The following is a 19486-nucleotide window of genomic DNA, read 5'->3' as shown; positions in this document are numbered from 1 at the left end:
GTTTGACTCGACACGGAATTTAACGAAAAAAAGAAAGACTTTTGAAATTTGTGGTCTTAAAAGCTTAATGGGTAAAGCTTTGTGGGGCCATGACTTTGTGTGGTTATAAAAACTTCTCATTCAGGGTAAAATGAGTGAGTTTAAAGTTGAATTATTTCTAAATTTAGAAATGTATCATTTGTTTTGGAACAGACTAAAAAGGAAAGTACCTCATTTAATATGAAACGGAGGTAATAGTAATTTCGAGAACCTATTGGAGTTTGGAGTTAGGATATTGAATCTTAGCTTATTATTTTTGGGCTAGTTGGTTTTAAATTAAAATATGAGCTATAAAATTAGAAAGTAGGGACCGAGTTTTTTAATATAAAATTTTCCCATTCTTTTACAACTTTACATAACCTGAATGTTCTCTGCATCTTTATATAACTTGATTGTCTAAAGACTATCAGTATATAACTTAACTTTTTAGGGAAATACTAGTAAAGTTGATATGGAAGAAGCAAAACACAAAATCCCCCAAAAGAAAAAGCCGGAAGAAAATATAGAGAGACAGAGAGAGAAAGAGATGAGCGACGTAGAAGGACAGGGCTCAAGTGGTTACACTCTACAACCAAGTCGATTAGCAAACGAAGACATACTATTCTGTGTAGATGTAGACAGCGAATCACTCGTAGATATGAAGGTTTCGGTTGCGGGTGGGCGGCCATATAGCAGATTAGACTCCATTAAGCAAGCCATCCTTCTCTTTATCAACGCCAAGCTTACCATTAACCCAGATCACCGTTTCGCTTTTGCCGGTCTTGGCAAATCCGCTTTTTGGGTATGTACTCAAAAATAATACTCCTTTACTTCTTATATTTTAGAATTAATTTAATTTTAAATTTCTCACTTTATCCTTAATAAAATACTCCTTCCCTTTCTATGCCTTAAAGCATTTCTATATTTGAAAATAATTTAACTTTAAATTTTTTTCAATTTATCTTTTTATGCTTAATGAGAAGCATTTATAATTACATAAATGATCTGACAAAGTCTTTGCCTTTTAAGCTTTTTAATCACAAGTTTCAAAACTTTCTTTTTTAATAAAAGTTGTGTGTCCGGTCAAACAACATTTGGATGGAGGGGATGAAAATCATTTGCATCCCCCAAGGTTACTCTAAAAATTAAACTCATCCTCCAACTTTGAACAATTATCATTCACATCCTTTCATCCTAAGCAATGTCTATTTTACCCTTAGACAGTATATGTAATACCTTTTCTATATTATTTAGATATTTTTTAATGCAGGTATTTATTCATAAGTTAAAAATATTATATCTTATTATATAATTTAATCTATGTTCACTAACATTATAAATAAAATAATTATATTAAGAAGTTATTACAAAATGTATTGCTACTTTATTATCGTTATTATTATTATTATTTTAATATTATGTACATTAAAATGCATATAATGTTCGGTATGTGTGTGATTTTAAGTTCCACTATTTTTATTATTCTTTGTGTATATAAATTTTTGATTTTTGATTGTTATTACTAGATTTTTTCTAAATTATTATTAAATTTTATGTAAAGTGTAAATAGATAATTTTTGCAAATTTTGTTATAAATTTACCTCTATTTTACGCCCATTATTTTTTTATTACTTGTATCGTATAATTTATAAAATTTTCACTCTCTTTTATTCTCAATTTTGTAAATAGATTGAATTTTGATTGCTATTAGTAAAATTACTGATACGAGTAAATTATTTATTATAATATTTTATTTTTCTCATTTATTTCACTATTGAACATCATTAACTTATGTTTGACTAAAACTTCTCACTTATTTTGGTTTCAGACTTTTTCTTTTTAATTTGTCTATTGGTAAGTCGATAACATAAATTAAAATAAAATAAAATCATTATATTAAAATAAAATAAAATAAGAGATTAAAATTATAGAGGGTAAAAAAGGAATTTTAAGATTTCACCTTTGATATGAGGAGTAGAATGATAATGTTCAAAGTTGGAGGATGAGTTTGATTTTTAAAACAAACTTGGGGGATGTAAATAATTTTTACCCGATGGAGGGTGTAATAATTTCATGGTGCTAATAGATTGCTGGTTGAACTTTCACTTAGGTAATGCTCATAATAAATTAGAATGCCAGACCCTTGTGGTCCGGCCCTTCCCAGGACCCCGCGCATAGCGGGAGCTTAGTGCACCGGGCTGCCCTTTTTTTATCTTTCCATAGTGATACTTGTTCTTTTTCAAAAAAATAAAAGTAATTGGACATGCCTTTTTCTTTGTTCTGATTTAATATGAGGCAATTATAATATTTCCAATCAAAGAGCAAGGAGAACATTCACAAGCCGAACTAAGTATTTCCTTTGTCTTGTTGTTGTAAAACGCAAAATGTATATGATACAATGATGTTAATACTTGATAGACTTTCTTGGTAGCCTTGCTGACTAGACTTAGAGGCGGAGCCAGAATTTCAACCTTATGGTTCTAAATTTTAGAGCGACGACTTCAAATGTTAGTGAATGGATGCTAAATTTAATATTTGTACATATTTAATGCATTCTAAACACCAAATACACTGTTTGAGCAAAAGTTATTGGGTTCGATCGAACCCGTAGTTTGGCTTGTGTCTCTGCCTCTGACTAGACTACTAGGTTTTTGTAATACTCCTGTTGCAAGACCATCACAATGCTGCTGATTAATAAAATTTTGCTTACCTATCCCGATAAAGAAAAGAGGATAAGAAGGAAAATTAATACATGTTATCATATTAGCTTTTACTCTGGTTCAATTGGTGGACTTTACTAAGCTTGTTTTTTGTATCTTCTGTGTGGCATTTGATGGAAGATTGCCAGTTACAACAACATGATTAAGTAAAACTTTCACTAGTCAGGAGTTGGCATTATTTTTTAATTTCTCATACAAACATATTGAATAAGCATCATGTTGGAGCGGGGTGGATGAAATGGATTCTAGCGTATGGTGTTTTGTGTGATAGGAATGTGCCACCAAGACTTAAGGGCAAGTTCTACAAAGTGATAGTTAGGCCGACTATGTTGTATGGAGCCGAGTGTTGGCCAGTCAAGAAATCTCATGTCCAGAAGATGAAAGTAGCTGAGATGATGTTGAGATGGATGTGTGGGCATACCAGGAAGGACCGAATTAGGAATGAAGTTATTAGGGACAAGGTGGGTGTAGCCCCTGTGGAAGACAAGGTGCGGGAATCGAGGCTGAGATGGTTCGGGCATGTGAATAGGAAAGACATCGATGCCCTCGTGAGGAGATGCGAGAGGTTGAACAAAGCGGGTCAGAGGAGAGGTAGGGGGAGGCCTAGGAAGTATTGGGGAGAGGTGATTAGGGAGGACATGGTACTACTTCAGCTTACCGAGGACATGACCCTCAATAGGGAGGTGTGGAGGTCGAGGAGTGGGTTGACAGGTAGTCGAGAGTCTTTTCTAGTCGTACTAGTAGTATTAGTACTAGTCTTGTATTCTCCTATTTCGAGGTCCTTGTTGATTAGACGTTGTGGCATTATTGCCGGTGGTTTTCGCCTTTTTCTTATAGCTTCGTATTCCTATTTTCTTTGCTATTACATGTTGTGCTATTTGTTTCTGTTATCTTATTTCCTTGCCATTGTTAATGTCTGTTTAGTGTGTCCTTTTCACCGTTCTTGAGCCGAGGGTCTATCAGAAACAACCTTTCTTCCTTCATAAGGTAGGGTTAAGATCTGCGTACACACTACCCTCCCCAGACCCCACGTGTGGGATTGCACTAGGTTTGTTGTTGTTGTTTGTACAAACATATGAATAAGTTTTAACATCAGTGTTTTGGTTAAAAACTATGCAGTGCTCATTCTTTCTGTGTTGTTTTACAACTTGTCAAATTTATGCACTGCAAGCAATTGCTGTCATTGATAGGAATACTTGCTTGTAGTATGAGGAAGTTTCTACTAGAGTTTGAATGGTTTTTGAATATCTCCTTAACTTTGATGCACTTTCTTCTCATTTTTCCCCTTTTCTATTGTGATGTATTATTTTGATGAATGACTTTCTAACAGTACTGCGGAATTATGTTAGTTTTTACTGATGGCTGCCAAAATACCTGTTCTGCAATATTTTAATGTTTTTGTTGTAGTAAAATTTCATTAAAACATTTATGGCTTTGCTTAAGTTATCTTTTCATCTCCATATCTCCTTCCTGTTCCATTTTACTGGTGGGGAAAGTTAGGTGGCTGTAGAGTATCGAAATGGATTCATCTTCTCAATTTTCTATTCGTGAAGGTTCGGAAAGAGTTTACTAGTGACATTGACTCGGCAATTTCTGCATGTCGGGGTATCTCAGCAGTAGATTCACCTTGCGGCCATGTAGACCTTACTCAACTATTTCGGGTGGCAGCTCATGAAGCCAAAAAGTCACGTGCACAAAATCGGACACTCAGGGTGGTAAGGATGTGATTAGCAATCACCAATGTTTGTCTTCTCATTTTATTTGTTTTAGGACATCTGTTGCTTAACTTTTGATATTGAGAAAGTTCACATTTGATTTGCCAAGAAACTCATAGAGGCTACTTTGCATATGAATGACACGCTTGGTAAATCAGCTACTCATTTTTGGTCTGATGTAATGAGCCAGTGTGTTCTATTCTGTAGAATTATTTCTTAGCTTTTAGTCAATTCAAGAAAAATGGCTTTGCTTCATCATGTAGTTGATAGTATTGAAGCATCAAGTAATGGTATAGAAAAGAAAAAGTAATGGTATAGGGTTACCTTGTAGTGGTCAACAACCTGTTGGAGTGAATTATGGTTGGATCCTTGTAATTTAGAGACAATACATTGGTCAAAATAGGGTGATAATCTAAGTTGCGCGGACTCTTCGATTTTCGTGCCGTCCCCGTCCCAATACGAGACGGGGACAGGAGTGGGATACGTTAGGGGTGTGCATTCGATTTATCAATTCGATTTTGACCCTTATCGATAATTACTTATCGATTATCGATTTGTACATATGCTTATCGTTATCGTTTCAATAAGGTTTCGATTTTTTCGATTTCGATTTATCGATTTTGGGGGCTTATCGATTCGGTTATCGACTACACCAATAAGAAAATTTGCGGGATTCCACGGAAAGTATATCGCTATAAACGCGCCTAACTAATATGGACAAAAAGAAGCTAAAATAAGACGAACACCATTTATAATGTAAAAATTGTGTCAACAAGCACATGGAACAAAACTAAAGTAAGGGATCAAATGTATGCCACCAACACTCCAACGGTATAAACAAAACAAAACAAAACAAAACACATCATCACGGCTAATTATGTTTTCCATTAATTTGAACTTCATTCCCTTGATCTTTAAATATGATCATTCCTTAAATGTGGTAGAGGAAATAATAGGGTAAGGGACTTAGGGTAAAGGAAAGGGTATAGATTAGGGAAAATAATATTGTATAGCCGCTTTCAAAATAGTAGCGGAATATATATACATTCTGTATGTTATATTAATCTACACAAATAGGTAATTACTCATTTAACAAGTGTCTACAGTCTAGGGGTGTGCATTCGATTTTGACCCTTATCGATAATTACTTATCGATTATCGATTTGTACATATGCTTACCGTTATCGTTTCAATAAGGTTTCGATTTTTTCGATTTCGATTTCGATAACAAATAATCGATTCGATTTATCGATAAACCGATTCGAATGCACACCCCTAGGATACGTCCCGGATTCGGTCAGGACACTTTGACAGGAGTCCATCGCCAAATTTGGGAGAAAAATTGAGATTTGATTTCTCAAAATAAAAAATAAAACAGATTTAGGAGAATGAAAGGATAATGTCCATCTTGGAGAATGAAAGTTTGAATTTTACGGTATTCATGTAAGTTCTTTACAGAATATCACTCTCAAAATTTACAATATTTTTATAGCTCTATTTTTTTGTTAGCCGAATCCCTGCACCCGTATCCATATCCGGATCCGCACCCCCGAATTTTAAAAATTAGATTTTGCCGAATCCAATACTCGGATCCGTCCCCATATCGGATACCCGCACCCGAGTCCGAGCAAGTTAGGTGATAATACCACTAAATAGGAGTTTATTATCTTTAGGCAAACAGGGGTGTTATGAACTAAGAGCTCTCCAGACTTGAAGTAAAGTAATCTTTTCAGATCTGACAGTGGGTTTTAGGTAGTTGCTAATCATGAGGAACATTATGCAGAAAAGCTAGGGAAGGTAAACTTCTTGAAATCACATGAATTTGTTGAGTAAGATTACACCAGTTCAGATTGATGTTAGTTGGGTGTGAGGTCCATCTGACAAGGATAACATATAGTGTTTGTCAAGGCAAATGAAGGATGCAGCTGACGTAGATTCAGGTGTCTATATGCATAGAAGCAGCATAATCACCAGCTGTCACCTCCTTCGGCTTTCAATTAGTTTTATAGGCTAAGAAGTTCTGGTTTATACAATAAATCCTAACTTCTACAATGATACAAGAAATCCTAACTTCTACAATGTCACCCAAAAGTGATTTCCATTAGATAATTTGATCAATGGCTAGTGCTTGTGTGTTAAGTGTACAGTTGAGTTGTGTGTGCAGGTTCTTCTGTTCTTTCATGTCTATGGTAATTGCTAACACGCCACATGTGATAGTAATATGTCGGTTACTATAGCAAAACATAGAAGTACTGCATAGTTCAGTAACAGAATGTCTGAAATTACTTCAAAATCCTGTGATATGAATGCTTTACGAATATTTTGAATACGTGTTAGAGCGCCTACAAGATCTTGTTTTTCTCTGGTTGGTCATGGATCTACGTTTTCTGTGTCTTGTGGCATCTAAAGAGGTGTTTACCTTTGTGACATATGGTCATTCTCATTTTCTTTGGTCTATCTGATATTTACAAAGTTTGAACCATTCCACTAAATGCTTTCTTCTGAATGATTATTTAATGCATTTTTTGCAAATTTAATTCTCATCCCATACAACTAGTTACTGGAAAGTGTTAACATGTTCTCTTCTCATTATTATATGCAGATACTTCTATATTGTAGGTCATCTATACCACCACAGCATCAATGGCCTGCTACCCAAAAACTCTTCACTTTGGACGTAGTTTACCTTCATGACAAGCCTGGACCTGACAATTGCCCTCAAAAGGTGTATGATGCCCTCGTGGAGGCCCTCGAACACGTCAGTGAATATGAGGGTTACATATTTGAGAGTGGTCAGGGGCTTACTCGCGTCCTCTTCCGTCATATTTGTACGCTCTTGTGCCACCCTCAGCAACGTTGCGTGCAAGATGACCTTGATATTCCCAAGTCTCTTACAAAGAAGTCAGTTACGGTTGACTTAGCACCAGCTGATGAAAATGCTGCTGTCTCTAACCAATGATAGACAAATCGAAGCAACTCTCCCTGGTTGTGCTGTTTTTCGCCCTTTGTGTTCTAGTGTTCTGTGGAGGACTAATCTTGACAGGGTACTCTGGTGATCCATGTACCCCCCCCCCCCCCCTTCATCCACCTCTTCTTCTTCCTGTATAGTAATCTTTTTGTTGCTATGTCTAAACCAATCTAGAATATAAATTTATCAGGGTTGATGTGCTCTATCCTCTCTTGGTCATGGCAAAATCATCTGATTGTGCTGTTATTTTCACTGGTCTATGGCCCTTTCTATTTCTTTTACTTTAGAATTGGTTCTTCAGGCCGAAGAATAAAACTTCGGGGGTAACTCTTATGGGTTTGTTACACAAAAATCATTTTCTTATGCTCTAATTTACCAGATTTTATAAAACTTTCATATGAAAAGTCTATTCTCCCTTGACATTATAAGGGAGAATTACACATAAGTACAACTCACACATATGCATTGCAATTAGGTGGCTAATTTAACCTTTAAAATTGATTGGTAAATTACAATTTTCACCGACAAATTTAGCCTACCAGGCTAAGAGGGACAGATATAAATAGTGACCTAAGAAAAATCCGTTTGAGCAAAGCACCCTTATGAGAGATGCCTGCATACCCTCTTTCTCCCTCTGTCATTAAAAGTTCGATTCTAAACTGGGTCCGACTCTTAATTTATTCTTAGAAAAGAACCAAAATCCTATATAATGAAGGACAACCATTTACTTACGATGAGAAATGTGCTCTCAATATATTCCCGACAATATACGTGCCCTTTTAATCTGTATTTACAGAGAAGCCATTATGCCAACAGAGCAACAATTACAAACAGGACATGAATCTTGATACCAATAACGTTAAGCTTCACTAATACCAACATCAAATCACTATTTACAAACAGGACATGAATATTGATACTGATAAGAATAGCATCACTAATACCAGCATCAAAGTGTGAGACTGCAAATTCCATGGCGTTTATGCACTAAAACCCCTGTGGAGGGAACTCCAAGTATTGGACGGGACGCTGGGACAAGCTTGAGCTGATGCCTCCACCATCTGCTCCATCTTAATTCCAGCGTTACAGATATTGGCGATGGATCGCATGTGTTTCATTCCATATTGGGATAACGATCCACAGTGTGTCTCAAATGTTCTTACCTGCACATAGGATAAATTAGTTTGATTTCGGAGGCATAAAGCAACAAAAAATTTATTATGTTCCATGCATACAGTCGAGCTACGATGATGAAATAAGCTTTTCCTCCCTATTTGTTCCAAATCTCAAGAAATTAAGCAACTCTATGATATTGCAGCTTTTGTACTTACAAAGGATTTCAGGCAGGTCCAGTCATCAACAAGAGGTTGACCTACAGGTTGAACACGCTTCAGCACCTCAGGACCTTTTTGAATTCCAAACAGAAGCTTACCAACAAGAGCCATGCTGTTGTCCAGGTGCATTCTGTGTGACATAGCTTCAGTGAATTGTTTCTGAGCTTCAACTTTCCGAGCAGAGCCTTCAGGAGCCTTGCGGAACTGCCAGAATTGGAGGGAAAAACATAAAATCAGCAATAAAGCATTTCACATCAAGGCACAAAGGCTACTCAGCAGTCAGCTCAGCATGGATGGATATCATAAGCAGCCAAATTAGGCACCAACTTTCGGTAATGCAGCAAATTAATTGAAAAACACATAAACCCCAAGAATTAAATCTGTTTCTTTGACTAAAATCTTACTCTAAACTGCATCTCGATCATGTAATACTACTTGTATCTCCAAACCAATCAGTCTATCCTCAATGTCAATAGAAGGAATCTTTCAGTTTCCATCAATTAAAAGACAAAAAGGAATCTTTCAGTTTCCATCAATTAAAAGACAAAAAGGAATCTTTCAGCAACTTAATCTCAGAAATGTGAGCCCCAATAAGGAAATGCTTCTATAATATTTAAACAGCAGAATAGTGTCGCATATCCTCTCATTTGGCTCTAGAATTCTATAAAGCAACCAGGTTTATTTTCAAATGCCTAAGCTGTGCCTTGTCAAAATATTATCTCATTGCAGCTTAGCACCACCTTGGTACACCATCAATAGATTTCCCGGATTAGACTAGGCCAAGAGCTAAATAATTGGGCAGACCGGATTAGACTTAGGACAAGAGCCAAATAATTGGGCAGACTGCCCAAGGGAAGTCAAAGACTATCTTTTTATTGTGAAGGTGGTCTCAGGGCGACTGGGCCAGCTTGTACGCATCTTGACTATTCTACTGGAAAGTGGAAACCCACTACCTCATACCAGCACAGGTACCAGTTTACTCTGCCCACTAAGGCTTAGGAAGATGGGAAGACATCACCTACTGTTTTTCGGCCTTAGCTGGACTTCGAACCTGAGAAATCAAAGACTATTGAATTTTTTAAATCATTTATAAAAAATAACAATGCTCCTTTGATCCTTTTTTACAATGTTTGACTAATCACGAGTTTAAGATGTTAAATTGACATGTGCTATATAAGTGGCAGTGGAAGAACTTATTAAATTAATAATTGAAAAATTAGATAGAAAGCATGGGATCAAACATTAATATTAAGATAATGAATGAAAAAATAGTTTAGTGGAGAAAAAGTAGGATCAAAGTTTTTTTTCATGAGGAGAAAAGTAGCATTGAAGTTTAAATTTAGAATTTAAATGAATTTGAACTCTTGAAAGGAGTGAAAGTTGTATAGAATATGTCACTAGTGAAATTGCGTTCAAACAATTTGGGATATTGCAAAATGGAGAATGTCATATAAATAGGCTAGACTCTTTTCGAAAGCAACTAAACCACCTTAATCTGGTTATATAACAAGGTACACGGGGTGTCGCCATGGAGCGAAGATACTCTTTTAAGAGGAGATAGTGTTCGCTAATGTGCTTCAAGACTCAAACGCTTTATTTCCAGCTGGTTTATAGCTATTTGATATCTTTGCTTCTTATGTGTAATGCAAACTTATTTTCCTCAAACTCAGGAATCTCTAAGTTCTACCAAAAAACACGAAAACTGTCGGAGCATACCTTGTCCCAGAAATGCAAAAGATCTGCATCACGCTGGTTGACAGCCTTTGATGATGCCCACAAGGAATTATCATCTACATAGGTGTAGTTATCATTTGCAGGATTTGTACCCATATACACGAACAGAGAATCCATACTCAGTTGTAGATCACCAAATTGCAAGACATGGGAACCATAAGCAGAATTTCCATTAGCAGTTCTCTGTTTGACCTTCAAAAAACCAGCAATAGAGACATAACTACACAAAATAATTTAAATGGCATCATAATAAAGCATAAGAGAAACTACGTCATCTGATAGTTAGTCGCGAAACCCCTTTCTTCTTCTCACTTTTAATAACTGTAAAACATCTGCTTCAGCATCCTAAATTCCTTATATTGTTATTATTTTTACTTTCTAAACTAGAACATCAGCTAGATGACCTAATTGTCAATGTTCACAAGAACTTACCAGGTGATACTGCTGCCTCAAATTTTCAGTCCGCAAATTGTGCATTTCACTGCTCAGAAATAGATATACAAAATGAGTCAGCAGCTAAGTGTTGGGCTAATAAGATCATTCATAAGCAGAATCGTAACTCTTTAAACTTAAAATCCAGAGCATAATGTAAAATCCAAATTTGAAAAGACAAGTAACGGAAACAGAAGTCCTCATATAACAAGTCCCTCCTTGCATTGGCAAGTCACGACTCACATGCACGTAATTTAGTTAGCTGTTGGCACATTGGGATATAAGAATAGTTCAACATCTAAGACTTGAGGAAATAACAAATCAAGACATCTCAAGAATTTAAGACAATGCCAGGAGAAAAAGGACAAGCACCACCCTCATAGTCATTAAAGCATAGAACAACTAAAACTCAACATATCCAGCTCTTGACATTGGTAATTACAGTAATGGTTGTCAAAGTTCAGAAAGCTGCATATACCTGTCCTCCATCCAGGAAACAGCATACAAGTCACCCAGGCAGGTCTCATATCCAGGAGGAAGACTAGGATAGTCCCCAGGACAATAGGTGCCCCAGCTGCTCTCTACAGCATTTGATGCTGTTGTGGCATAAATATTTAGACCTTTAGGAAGAAGACCCTCAAAGATACTTCCGGACTCACAAGCTTCAATGTACATTACCTGGTAATAGTAAACAGAAGAAGAAAATCAAAAATAAAGGAAAAATGAGAAAGGGACTTCACAAATATAAATAATTGCATTGAATATCGCAGCTCACCAAGCTTTTATATGTCCCAGAGGCATGCTTCTTTTTCAACACGTCAATCAGATCACTTGCATAGAGATAAGGATTGGTAGGCATCCCTAGTATACAGTATAGCAGACATGTGAAAAGTGATTATAGTGTATCCAACCCATAATTCAATAAAACAAATTTATGACAAAATAAGTGACTGACAGAAAGCATGCAACAACACCCAAGAGTGTGGCCTAGTGGTCAAGGAAGTGGGTGAGAACCATGAGGTCTCAAGTTCGAATACTAGTGGAGACAAAAACACTAGGTGATTTCTTCCATATGTCCAAGCCTTGGTGGATAGAATTACGTGGCACTTGTTGCTGGTGGGAGGTGAAAGGTATCCATGGAATTAGTCGAGGTGCGCGCAAGCTGACCCGGATACCACGATTATTAAAAAAAAAGAAAAGAAGACAGTAAGCATGAACAAACGGGACACTCTACCTAATGCCTTATATCTGTTAAAAATCATGTCCAATAAGATACCATTTCTTATTGATCCACACAAATAATGGAACTACAGACAAAGGTGCTCACTTCATAGCTTGACGACTGAAAGTGAAGGTGGTTCATGAACAGACACTACAAAGAGACAAGTTAGATAGAGATTATGTTTAAGCTTTGTACTGGTGATTTCATCCGCTATAGATGTATGTATTACAAAAATCAGAGATGTATTTGCCAATTAGGATGGAAGTGGAAAGGTGAAGTTTGTGAAACTGGAACCAAGAGTATACAGTCGTTCTATTGGTTTTCTCAGAGATGCTTTGCCTGATTCTTTTAGTTAGGGAGAGGTTGCACTAGGGGACGATTACCACAAGTTTATTGGTAATCAATCGGCAAACTGAACTCAAAGCAGATTCAACATATAAGAACCAGAGACAACATTAAACAAAGATTATTGTCCTTCCTAACTATAATAGACATCATCTGCTTGTCAAACAGTAGAAAGCAGTGAGGCAATGATCATTCATATTCAATAGACAGAAAGGTCTTGAATTGAAGGCTTAGATGCAAGCCTTGAAATAAGGTGATCAAATATAAAAATGCGAGATATAGAAAGCAAAGCAAAAGCCCAATGAGAGATAAATAAGCTACTTACCAAGCACCCCAGGGCCACCATGATCACTATAGAATACGAAAATATGATCATTCGGACCACTATCCACCACCTTTCCACTACCTCCAGTAAGAGCAGTTTTGTTACCAAGGAGAACAGCCAAAAAGTTGTCCACATTAACATCATCTCCAGTATAATCCTGCCTCAAGGAATAGCACATGAGACAAGAGTATGATTTAGGTATATACTAAAACATGACAGAAAAACAACTACCTTAGGGACTCCTTTGTAGACATCCTCGCCAGTAGGATTATTAATGATAACTCCTTGTCTTGGGTTCTCTTCATTATAAGCAATGTCATCATACATGAACACGATAATATTCTCATCTTTGAGACCACCTTTTCTCAACAGCTGATACGCGTGGCATACATCAGCCTGATATGAACGTCAAGGTTGACAAGGCTTAATAGTAAACACATGAAAAGAAACTATGAAGACACTCCGCATTGTTACAGTTAGGAGCAGGTTTATTCCATTCCCTACAGTCCCAAATCTGATTGATCAAAAAAGAAGGAAAATGCTGTATTAGCAAGACTCTTTACAAACTGATTTTTTCCCCTAAAGTTGTCTTGATGGGATGAGTTTCACAGGCTTTACAAGCTACCAAACGTATTTCTGGTAAAACTGCAGTGCAACAAAAAGGCTTCGTTTGTCAATTGTACCACCGACGAATGAGGACTTAAAATAAGAAAAGGATCACATTCAAACTATCAAATTATCTATACACCATAATCTGACTGAAGTCCAGCTCTCTAAATTTCTTCAGTGGGCATGACAACATTCATATGAAAGCGGTCGCTCATACAAAGTGCTCGAGAACGAGACAAAAAGAAGAAAATCAACTGACGAAATTTCTCTCTTGTGGTAGTCAATAGTAATGACCTGTCCCATGGGCATACTAATCTAGATTAGTAATCATGAAGTTCAGCTTTTCAAAGTATTACACTGCATCAAAATAATTCTCACATTTCATAACTTTTGATTTTAACAAGTGGAGTGTAACCAAAGTCCAAATTTTAACAATTTTAGTATAACCTTTTACTAGGTTCCCCAGCTCTGCCTAATTCACATCCAATGAAAAACCTAGAGCTTGTGAACAAAATATTTATACAATCAGTTCGCTTTATAAGGTAATTACAGATAAATTTATGACAAACATTAACAGAGGACCTGGTAAAAATGGTAATAAACCAACTATCACAGGTTAAAATTCACAGATAGTGTAAAAAGTTCATTACACTGTTACAGTGTAATAGTATAACTTAAATCCTATATGAAAAAGCATCAGAGTACACGTTTCTAGCTCGCTAGCTCATTCAACCAAACAAAAGTTAAATAAAAATATCAACATAGATTTACTGAAAATTTTCCTCCGTATATTCACCAAAATAAGCAAACCATCTATGTACATATTATTTCAGAAAAAAAAAAAGTGTACTACCCAAATCCAGATATTATAAACAACAAAATAAAATAGATCAGAAGGAAAACAAACTCGTGCACATCAGAAAAGTAAAAAATTTCAAAGGAAAATAAAAAGCATTTTCTAAAGGCCAAATAGTCATAACAATAACCTGATGTCTATAATTCCAATAACCATTTGATCCGGCAAGAAGGACGGCCCATCTGGTTCCAACAGAGTCATCGGCTTCATCGAAGAATCTGGAAGCTTCCGACGGAAGTTTCAAAACATTACGCCCGTCGGCGGTGGCGACGACGGAGAGTCCGACGAGGAAGAAAATTCCGGCAACGTACGAAATCATTATCAATTGGTAATTAAAAAGGGAAAGCCTAAAGGTTCTGCTATTTATAGCAAGTAATAATTACAGATAATATCCACAGTTCGCTTCAATTAGAATATACAGTGGATTTGACGTGGACGGCTGAGATTGATTGAAAGAAACTTTCGTGCTTTCTTATTATAATCATCATGTCTTTTTGGTGGGTCCTCTGACAAATATTTAAAAGCCAGAGAGTTGGTGAAGGACAAGTAAGTTTTGTCAGTAGAGACAGACCACCTTTTGCATTTTCCTATTTTAGTTTTTTCTTAGGCCAAATACATATGCAACCCATTCAACTTGGCACCATTTTTTATTTTGGCATTCTATTTCTACCTTGTTCCATTTTGGCCCTCCAACTCTATTTTATATGTTTCATTTTGGCCCTCCAACTCTATTTCTTATGTTCCGCTTTAACACAAAAGCTGAAACCAGTACAAAAATTTTAGCGCGTGTGTATACACAAATCTGAGGTGTAATAAATATCCAATTAAATATTACCACCTAATTTTTTCATCCATTCCAAACGGGTCAATACTAAAATACCTGAATACGATCGTATTTTTTCATCCACTGGTGCCCCTTCTTCATTCTCTTAGTTCCAAAGCTTCCATCTACCGATTTCATACCTGGCCTGTTTAGATGAAATAAACTCAAAAATATGGTCGGGTTCAGGTATTTTAGAATTGACCCGTTTGATATGGATAAAAAAACCAAGTGGCAACATTTAATTTACACCTCAGATTTGTGTATACACACACTCTATATTTTTTGCACTGGTTTCCGCTTTTGTGTTAAAATGGAACATAAGAAATAGAGTTGGAGGGCCAAAATGGAACAAGGTAGAGATAGAATGCCAAAATGAAAAATGGTGCCAAGTTGAAGTTGATAAACGAGTATTTAAAGTTAAAGTTGAAAAGGCATTTGCAAATAGTAATTATGTTTAGATATAAATTTCACTTGAAAAAAAAGAATCCGAAGTTTTTGTGATTGAAAACTATATTTTCACTTGAAATACTCATCAAACTCGCTAGTTTTCAACTTCAAATTCATTATTTTGAGTTGAAGTTGGAATAAATGGACATAATTATAAAACAAACATTGATTTGTAAATAATATTTCATTGTTGCTGAAGTTGAAACAATTGAAAAATATCCTAATGAAATTTCTGTGGATCAGAAGCCTAAATATTTTGGGGCAAGCAGAAGTAGAGGTTCCAAAGCACTGGGAGCAAATTTCCTAGCAAAAAGAAAACACATTGATGTATTTCTGTCATTGTAAGAACATATATCTCCTTCCAGCATTCTCTTCATAAGGCCTTCTGTAATATCTGTTTTTCCAAACATAACAGGATGAGCGCCGCCCCTTGACCAATCGACCCACGTTATACTTCTATTCGCCAAGAGATTAGGTGCTTGAATTGTCAACATGGTCGCGAAGTAATGCTCATCAGCATAACATGCTGGCTTGCAGAACTTCGCGAACTTGGGATAGAATTTTGTGTCTTCAACTATGTAAAGAGCAAGCTTTCTATTAACTTCAAACCATTGTGACCCTTTGCGCCATTGTGTAATGTTAACCTCAGGTTCCATATTGTTGTTATATCGACCTCTTCCATGTGGTCCGGGATCATCAAATGCATTAACAAAGCTATAGTTCGATCTCACTATATAGTTGTAAATGACAGTGAAATTGTAGAAAGGTATGCATGACTCAGAAAGCAGAACAAACCACTCATTGGAGATATCAAGTAATGCATTCGCGAGAAGTCTTCTCTCAGCATCAGTGATACTTATTTCCCCCCATTCTGCCACCTTCAGAACAAACATGTTATTTATGCAGATATCAGTGACAAGAACAACAAAATATGAAAATGTGGAAGCCATCATCACAGATGCAGCGTAAGAGGATAGAAGGAAAAGAAAGAAGAATATCAGGCAATTCTAACACCATAATCATCAAATGATGTTCACATTTTTTAACTCTATTCTCTTTTTTGAGCTGATTAGTGTAACATATCCTAACCATATATTGAATAGCACATCATGCACTATCTTTGCATATTCGTGCAATATCACATTCGATGTAACCTTTTACACAGTTTGACATCTTTCTTTTGGGCTCCTTCTCCTGTTGGCATCCTGTCCACTTCCATGCCTAGGTATAGAATTATTGCACCAGAATGAAATGCTCGGCAGTGAGCAAATAACAAAAAGGATTTAGCAGAACTAATTGTATTATAGCGGATTTTAGTATCAGTACATGCTTAATTAGAACCAGTTGTGCATGCTTTCTCACTTATTTCAACCCACAAAAGCTATATGATTAGTCCTCATCTCTTAACTCATGATCAACCTGTTAGGACCGAAAAAAAGTCAGGTGTTATGCGGAAGCTAGCAAAGCAAACCTTGAACGACGATAAATCACACAACAAAGGAGAAATCTACCAAAAGAGACACAAACATTTAACGTGGTTCGGTCAACTGACATACGTCCACGACGGAGATGAGCAATCCACTATAATAAAAAAGAGAGTACAAAATATCGAGAGAACAACCTCACGAAGAGGCAAACACAAGTGACACACTAACACTTGTCCCGTAAAGTTCTCCCCCTAGACACGACTCTCAAGTCCCCTATGGCTACATTGTGGATGCTACTGAATGTGAAGGAAGGATCCGAAGTCCAAACCTTTTCCTACAAGAAAAAGGACTAGCCAAATATTGGAGATTTATAATTTTTTTTTACAAAAAGGAAAACCCAGTTAAGGTAATTATATTGCCCTTTTCCTTCAAGAGATAGGAAAACCAAATATGGTAAGAAAATTATGGCAAACACCTAACACAACCTTCACAAATTCATCCCGTTCATGGAGATGTACAAACTACCTGCAGCTATCTAAAAATGTTCGATCGAATAACACCAACTTCATATAAAAACACTTCTAACTTTTGGACACAACAAGAACAGATTTGATATATCTCTCTGGTAGTACGCAAATCAGAGGGAGGGTCAATCATCATAGTCCTAGAGTTTTTCATAACGCATAGAGCAGTCCTAGATTAAAAAAAGGTCCTCTTAACAGGTTAGTCCAACATTAAACTTTGATTAGGAAAATGTTGATGTTTTACAAACTGAGTTTCCAGACATAAAGGAGATGCATTTCCAGCATTCACACAAAAAAAAAGGCAAATTAATTGATTTCTAGTCATTACGGATACATGACTAGATCCGGTCTCTTCATGCTTTGACACATTCCCTTTTTTGATCAGTTAGATTAGTCTCTTTATAAAAGATCTGGCCTGTTTTTTAAAGTGAAAATTAAAAGATTAAATTTTTTTTATTTAACTCGACGACTCTTCCTGTCCACATATAAGGCTCAAAACAACGAGACAATGAGAAAATGTACAAAGGTATAGAATTAGATAAGCAACATATACAGAATCAGCACAAAATCTGCATCATCAACATACCTGACTTGGAATCTGCCTCTTGTAGAAAACTGAAGAGGGTGGATAATCAGCTCGAAATGGTGGCAACGAATGAATATAAATCGAATAAAGTCTCTCTTGTCCCTTAAAAAATCTCTCCCAGAGAGGCGCAAATGGCAATTGCCCTTTGGTCAAGAACATGAATGCAATCTTAGGAACCCTCTTAAATGGATACTCCTTTATTCGCGACGCCAAAGAAGCCCTCCTGAACAACTCTTTATCACTCATGGTATGTAACATTTTTGATGGAGGCTTAATCCAAGGCTCCAAGTTAATAGATTCTTCGTTTTTACAAGGCTGCAAACTAGGATTTACTAAGCTTTGAAATCCAAAATGCTTGATCATATAAATACTAGCCAGAGGAAAAGTGAAACACAAAAACAAGAACAACATAAGTAACTGCAGCAGCCATTGTGGCAAAATCCTAGCTTGGTTTACCCTACCTACAACTAAAGGATCTTTAGTCTCCTCCATAGGACCAAATCTCAATTGCACCTATTGTTATGGTTAGAGAGCTATATAAAAAAGGCATATACTTATAGTGTTTACACTAAACTATGTTAAATTTACCATGGTTAAGTAATAAAGTAGGCCGCCCGAATATAATCAATCACTAACCATGTAACATGAAGATTCTAATAAGATTGCAGCAATCTAGCATGAGATATTTCCTTTTTGAGGATCCTGTTGTCAAGAATAAAGATTCCATAATACCCATTTTCCATAAAAGCAGCTAGGTTGAGGTTAAATTAAATCCCCTTTGTTGAAAATCATAAAGTGTTAATAGGGCAAAAACATTTTTTTGTCTTTACATATATAACATTCTTGTACCTTTTGAGTCCCCTTATTTGGATTTTTTAGCTCCGCCACTGCATTAAGAATTTTCCCACATAAGAACAAAATCAAGATTCTATAAACAGTAATATAATTTACAGCAAAACCAGGTTGACAAACTTCAATTTACCACCGTAATTGCTGAATTACCGTTTCAAGAACCTGAAGTTAGCATAGCGGTAAAAAGAGTAGTCGTCGAAAACGAAATGTTAAATTAGATTAATTTGCAATCTTCCGCTCAAAAAAGTCTTGCAATAAACCATCAAAGAAAAAGCTTTCTTGTTACATTAAAATCTTTATAATAGTAACCAATTTTTAAACTTTCTTCTGCCAAAACTCTTGGACAATTTTTTGAGGAACATAGTTCTTGAAAATTCTCAATGTAATTATCTGAATTTTTGGAAATTAAATGGTGAATTCGACTGTTGAATAGGTTTTTAGCTAGGTCGCCTCAAAAATTGGTCGTTTGCTACAAATACTCCTAGATTAATCTATGCATAGGTAAGAACTATAATGCATGTATTATGCAATATGCACAGAGACTGCAAT

General features: G+C 36.0%; 3 protein-coding genes across 4 annotated transcripts; 1 reads left to right on the top strand and 2 right to left on the bottom strand.

Annotated features, from left to right (window-relative positions):
• The first annotated feature begins 408 nt into the window (after window positions 1-408).
• On the top strand, window positions 409-7748 carry LOC109206581. 2 transcript variants are annotated; one of them, XM_019369416.1, is made up of 3 exons: window positions 414-820; window positions 4292-4453; window positions 7056-7748. In XM_019369416.1, the coding sequence occupies exons 1-3, from the start codon at window positions 491-493 to the stop codon at window positions 7410-7412; spliced, it is 849 nt and encodes a 282-aa protein (XP_019224961.1). In that variant the 5' UTR covers window positions 414-490; the 3' UTR covers window positions 7413-7748. The 2 variants fall into 2 exon arrangements, with proteins under 2 accessions (XP_019224962.1, XP_019224961.1); XM_019369417.1 differs by lacking the exon at window positions 4292-4453 and having other exon boundaries at window positions 409-820.
• A 401-nt stretch (window positions 7749-8149) lies between these two features.
• LOC109206579 (vacuolar-processing enzyme-like) lies at window positions 8150-14637 on the bottom strand. The gene is made up of 9 exons (XM_019369413.1): window positions 14409-14637; window positions 13045-13209; window positions 12814-12970; window positions 11697-11782; window positions 11400-11599; window positions 10922-10970; window positions 10472-10681; window positions 8753-8959; window positions 8150-8584 (listed from the first exon to the last, which is right to left on the bottom strand). Exons 1-9 carry the CDS (start codon window positions 14595-14597, stop codon window positions 8402-8404), a joined length of 1446 nt encoding a protein of 481 aa, XP_019224958.1. The 5' UTR covers window positions 14598-14637; the 3' UTR covers window positions 8150-8401.
• A 1119-nt stretch (window positions 14638-15756) lies between these two features.
• Window positions 15757-18697, bottom strand: LOC109206580. Its single transcript, XM_019369415.1, has 2 exons — window positions 18086-18697; window positions 15757-16426 (listed from the first exon to the last, which is right to left on the bottom strand). The coding sequence occupies exons 1-2, from the start codon at window positions 18575-18577 to the stop codon at window positions 15788-15790; spliced, it is 1131 nt and encodes a 376-aa protein (XP_019224960.1). The 5' UTR covers window positions 18578-18697; the 3' UTR covers window positions 15757-15787.
• Window positions 18698-19486: the final 789 nt, after the last annotated feature.

The sequence above is a fragment of the Nicotiana attenuata genome, unplaced genomic scaffold, assembly GCF_001879085.1.
Source record: "Nicotiana attenuata strain UT unplaced genomic scaffold, NIATTr2, whole genome shotgun sequence".
Classification (NCBI taxonomy): Eukaryota; Viridiplantae; Streptophyta; class Magnoliopsida; order Solanales; family Solanaceae; genus Nicotiana; species Nicotiana attenuata.
Note: the sequence above shows the minus strand (reverse complement) of the source record. Positions and strands in the feature narration are given on the sequence as shown.